The sequence below is a fragment of the Theropithecus gelada genome, chromosome 1, assembly GCF_003255815.1.
Source record: "Theropithecus gelada isolate Dixy chromosome 1, Tgel_1.0, whole genome shotgun sequence".
Classification (NCBI taxonomy): domain Eukaryota; kingdom Metazoa; phylum Chordata; class Mammalia; order Primates; family Cercopithecidae; genus Theropithecus; species Theropithecus gelada.
In genome coordinates, this window is record NC_037668.1 from 83116539 (window position 1) to 83121703 (window position 5165).

Genomic DNA, 5165 nt, shown 5'->3' on the forward strand with positions numbered 1-5165 from the left:
GGGGGGGGGGTGGTTAAAAATCAGAATAAGTTATTTAGAGCAGCTGTGAGAGATCACGCTCTTTAATAATAGAACAGACTCTTACGTGCTGTGGAATGATTTTGAAGTATTGCTATTCAAAATCAAAACTGGACAGCTTCTCAAAGTCCCTTCCAGACCCAGAGACCAAGAACATTTACATCCAACAATACCAGTGAGAACCAAACACATCTTTTCTGAAAAACAGTATCTTTACTTAATTGGAGGATATCAACAAGGTGGCTTTCTATGCAGTTCTGTGTTTTGCTAAGATATCTGGCTCTTTTTTATCTGCATTCTCCTTGCTTCTACTGAACCGGAAGTTAACAGCTTTCACTGTTCAAATATTAATTTTTAAACCAACCACTAATTACAGTAGGGCCCCAAACAGATTTACCTAACTAGCTACATGACCTTGGGCAGTCAGTTCTTGTAAAATGAGAGGCTTGGACTAAGACCCACTAGAATGTAAACACCATGCTCTGTTCACCACTCTACACCCTGCCCCTGGGACAGGAAGGCATTAAGAGAAAACCATTGCTGTCCCCAAACTACAAATATAAAAAAAAGCTTAAGTCATTTTTTTCTTTTCTAATCAATTAGATTTTATTCTGTTTTTCCCATTTTTAAAGAAGACAATGAAACTGAAATTTCCTATGCAGCAAACAGAAATGGATATAATTTAAAATAAGGTTCTGTTTTTAGAAATAAAAAGGGTTAACTATATAATAGCTGACAATCTTCACCCAGTTTTTTTACTCTTTTCTTCCTTCCCTTTAACCCATTACTGTGTCCCATTCCTTTTTCCTTGAAGGAGAGGCCGAAAGAGTGCAGGACTTAGAGCAAAAGGGCCTGAGTACTAGCCCCACCTCTTCTATTAACTGACTCTGTGGGGACAAGTCACTTCCCCTTTGGGGCCTGAAAGGCTGCATTTGTTAAACAAGGGAGCTGCACTAGTTATTAATTTCTAAAGTATGCTTCTTTTTTAAAAATCTGATTCACCTTATTTTCTATCCATTATTCGATTCCTAATGCCTTGATTGGTGCTCACCACATCATTGCACAGTAGCCTCAAAATCTGTCTTTCCCTCATTATTTTTCCTTACTATCCATAATGTTACCAAACAAATTTAATCCCAAAACCATGAGTTGAGCAGAGTGAAAAGCACACTGACTTTGAAGACAGAGACCTGGGTTCACAGCCTCTGCCACCCACTACACAATCGTATCACTAAAATGGCTACGTTAACTCTCTCACCAAGGGTTAAATAAACTGTATAACGCACCTAAGACAGGGCCTGACACCCTGTAGATGCTGGATAATATTTATTGCCTTTCCCTATTTCCCAAGATCAAGAGCCTCAGTTTCCCAACTGCGTACACCAAGGATGACCAAGAAGTTGCATAGGTGGCATGCATTAAGATTTTTAAACCACAGAGGCACATTCTGGGTTAAATGTTCCCAAAAGGCTCCTGTGTGTCAGGAAAGTGTCAGCCTGCCAACCTCTGCCAACACGCTTCCTGGGTAAAGCAGCCTCAGTCACCAGCTCCTCTAGAACTCTAAAAAGTAAACAGTGCAGCCTCCCTCCCCCAGGCCAAACCCACAGGTCTAGGAGAAATGAGGACTTGATGCACTGCTTCGAAAAGATGAAGATTTTATGGATTTTAATTTACCGCAAACCAAACTCCTTAGCCTGCCATTCACATAAGAAGCCACTCCCAATTCTTTGTACGTACATGTACTGGCAGTAAGCTAAGGTTAGCGCTAATGTTAACATGAATGCACCAAGCATTGTAATTTAAATTGATTTTCCAATCACAGGAAATTAAAAGGTATGACAAAAGAAAAAAAGAATCAAATTTCTCACATAATGAGGATACACTGAGCTTTGCAGTTATACAAACACCTTCTGAAAAAGCAACGGCTTTCTTCTTGATTTCAAAACTGGGTCAAAACTAGAAGGAACAAGGGAGGAGTGATAGGAACTGGCAATGAGAAGCTCATTTCTTAAAGTGACTTAAGTACGGTTACTCAATTATATGGGAATTTTTAAAAATTCCCAAACTAGGAATAATAACAATATTTATTTCCAAATACTAGTCAACGATACAGCTGAGTTAGTGGGTTACAGGGGCAATCTAGCAACTGTGTCAAAGTGTGGAAGCCAAAGAAATCTTGTGCAGAAACCAGTTTTTTTTTAAGTGCCACCTTCTTGCTCAAGCTACTTCAGCCCCAGAAACTGTTGCAAAAGCATACAATTAAAAGGATATAAAACTGCTCAGGAAAAAGTCTTTCAGAAGGCTTAGCTTCTCTAAGCTTCCAAATTCGTATCTCTACCTAATAATGCAATCCCAATAATTTGAGATCTGTGCTTTTCTGTGGTCAGGCCAAGCTGCTCTACCGGCCCCTGAAATGAACTGCCCAACGAATCTGACCAAAATTCCTGCCATGAGCTATGTTTCTGCAAAGTAATTATTCAAAAGCACTGCTGCTTCTGGCTGATCTTTTTTCTTCATTGTAGAAGAGTCCGTTTTCTTCCCCCATGTTCCTTGCTCACACCCCAAACTAAACAGGCATAGTTTTCTCCACCTAGACTTGAGGTCTCTGATCAAAGCCATTAGCCTCAAGACTCCTCCTCCACTCCCATTGGGCTCCCACCCTGTTCCGTGCCCTCTGCATAGCACCTCAATATGACTACAATCTCTTTCCCCAGTCTAGTTTTCTCTCATTTCTGACCTTACCGATGACCAGCACTCCCTCTTTACCCAGACCTGGTCCCAGCTCTATCTTCCAATTCCAGTTCCCATCCCTGCCTAGACCCTCCTCAGCTCCCATCCCTGCCCAGACCTCCCACCTCTGCCCTCTCAGTGCAATCCCCACTGCTCTAATACCTGATCTTATTCAAGTCCAGTGCCCACAACCCAGACTTTATTCAAGTCCTCATTCCTGGCCCCGGCCCCTTCCCTCTTCATTTTAAATCCTACTCAATGTCCCCTCTTTCCGATCCTTGACTAAAACCCCAACCTCATTCCTAACCCCAACAGTTTTCCTGTGATCCTGTCAAAGACCACTACTCCGGCCGGCCCACACCACTTTTTCTGACTCTGAACCTGGTGCCTCCGCCAATCCTTCACTGAAACCTCGTGCCACAAAATCTCCGACCTAGCCTAGTGCACCAGTACCCCATTTCCGACGCCCTACTGCACGCATCCTTCTCACTATACGCTCGAGTGTCCGTCTTCCCATCTCGGATGATGGCCCTGGAACCTCCTCCCCATCGTCTGCGTGCATAGCCGGAAACCTAAGGGACCCCTCCTCACCCCAACCCACAGCTCTGCTCTCGGCATCCCTAATTCCCTTTTACACGCCTCTCCTAAGGGTCCCTCTCCCCACTTAACCCCAATCAAGTGACTTCGGTCCCCAACTGTCGCCTGGGGCTTCTGTCTCCGCCCCGCCCCCACTAAAGCCCCCGCCGAATGCCCTCTTCCCACACCAAGCCCAGCGGGGTGTGTCCCCTCCCAGTAACTCCAGCCCAGTGGCTTCCCACAGAGGTCTGGTGTTGCCCCTCCTCACCTCCGCGTCCACCACCTCGTGGTAGGCGGGCGGGGGGTCGAAGCCGCCCCCGCCTCCGGTGCTCCCGCCGCGGGAGGGGCCGCCGCCGCCGTCACCTCCGCCGTCGCCCCGCGGGCCCCCACCGGGCCCGGGGCTGGGGCCGCCGCCGCTGTCCATGGGCTCGTAGCCGCCGTAGTCGAGGCCCGGCCGCTCGTTGGTGAGCAGCGCCACGGCCTCGTTGATGTCGTTCTTGGCCAGGCGCAGGGCCTTGCGAATGGTGGCGGGGTCCGAGAAGCCCATGCACAGCAGCGTGGTCATGTGCTGCTCCTCCTCCGATTCCATGGCTTGGGCCTCCGGGCCGCCCCGGCGAACGCACGGCGAAGCTACGGGTCCCGGGCCTGGCGGACCGCGCGGCGCACCCCCCGCGCCGCCTCCGCGCCCAGGTTGGCCCCTGCGTTCCTGCCCCGCGTGCTCCGCAGCCGCGGGCCAGGCTGGGTGCGGGCGTGGGTTCTGCGAGCCGAGCTAGGGCGGTGGGGCGCTCAGGCGCGGCGGCTGCCCGGCCCAGCCCTGCGCGCCGCCATGTTGGCCTCCTCCCCCTCCGCCTCCTCCTCCCCGGGCCGCGGGGCCGCGCCTCCGCTCCCGGAAGCGGCACGGGAGGTGACCGTGCTCGCCGTTGCCTGGCTAGGGGTGGCTGCGGCGTAGTCTGTTTCTTTCAAATGAAGGAGCCGAGAAAGGGGCCGCGCCGCGGAGCGTGCCTAAGGTGAAAGGGCTGCCGCGCAGCCAGGCAGAGGCGAGGGAGGCTCCTCCGTCGTCGCCACCGCCCGCCCGTTTTGCCGGCAACAGGTTCCCCCGGGTCGGGAGGGGCCGCAGCGCCGCGCCGCGCCGCGCAGCTCGCAGCGCCGAACGTCGCCGAAATCCCCTGGCCGGCCGAGCCTCCGCAGCCGCGACGCGGCTTCCCTCGGTCCGAGTCCCCCGAGCCTCTCCGAGCCCCCGTTGGACTTCCCCTCCCTGGCCGGCGCCGCCCGACCAGCCTTCCCGCATCCTAGAGGGAATTCCCTCGCCGCGGCTGTGAGGCACCTACACCCCGGCCTGAAATGCACCGCAGTCCTGAAGGAAATCCACCCTCATCCCACGCAGATTCACCCGCAACGCTGCCTGAATACGCCTGGCTGCCTACAGAAATTCCTGCCCAAACCAGACGCGTGGACCACCTGAGCTGAAATTCACGCTCACTGACACTCGACCCTAGCCCCGCCAGCCCTTGCCGAAATCACCCTAAACCCGTTGAAATTAATTCTCAGCCGTCCGAATTTTCCTTTCAAGATGGACCACCTGTCTCCGCCTAACTGACTGAACTCTACCGAACTCTTACCCTGAAATCCCCTGGGAGTCCAAAATATATTTTTTCAGCCCGAAATCTAAATCCCAGTTCTCTGTGTGAAAACCTCCAGAAACCCAGACTCTTGTTACTTCGACCACAGACTCGTTCGAACATCGTGGACATCGCCTTCCCACATTTTCACCGCAGTCTTTGGCTCTGATTCTTTGTCCCTGCCTCTTGGGCAGCATCCTATCCCTATTTCTTTCCACCTTT

General features: G+C 51.4%; 1 protein-coding gene across 1 annotated transcript in view; it reads right to left on the reverse strand.

Moving 5' to 3' along the window:
• The window catches only part of USP24 (ubiquitin specific peptidase 24), a 145674-nt gene extending 141509 nt beyond the window's left edge, over nucleotides 1-4165 (reverse strand). The window contains exon 1 of the mRNA XM_025391116.1: nucleotides 3593-4165. Coding sequence (XP_025246901.1) covers nucleotides 3593-3913 — 321 coding nt within the window. The 5' untranslated portion in view covers nucleotides 3914-4165. The remainder of the gene's footprint in view (nucleotides 1-3592) is intronic.
• Nucleotides 4166-5165: the final 1000 nt, after the last annotated feature.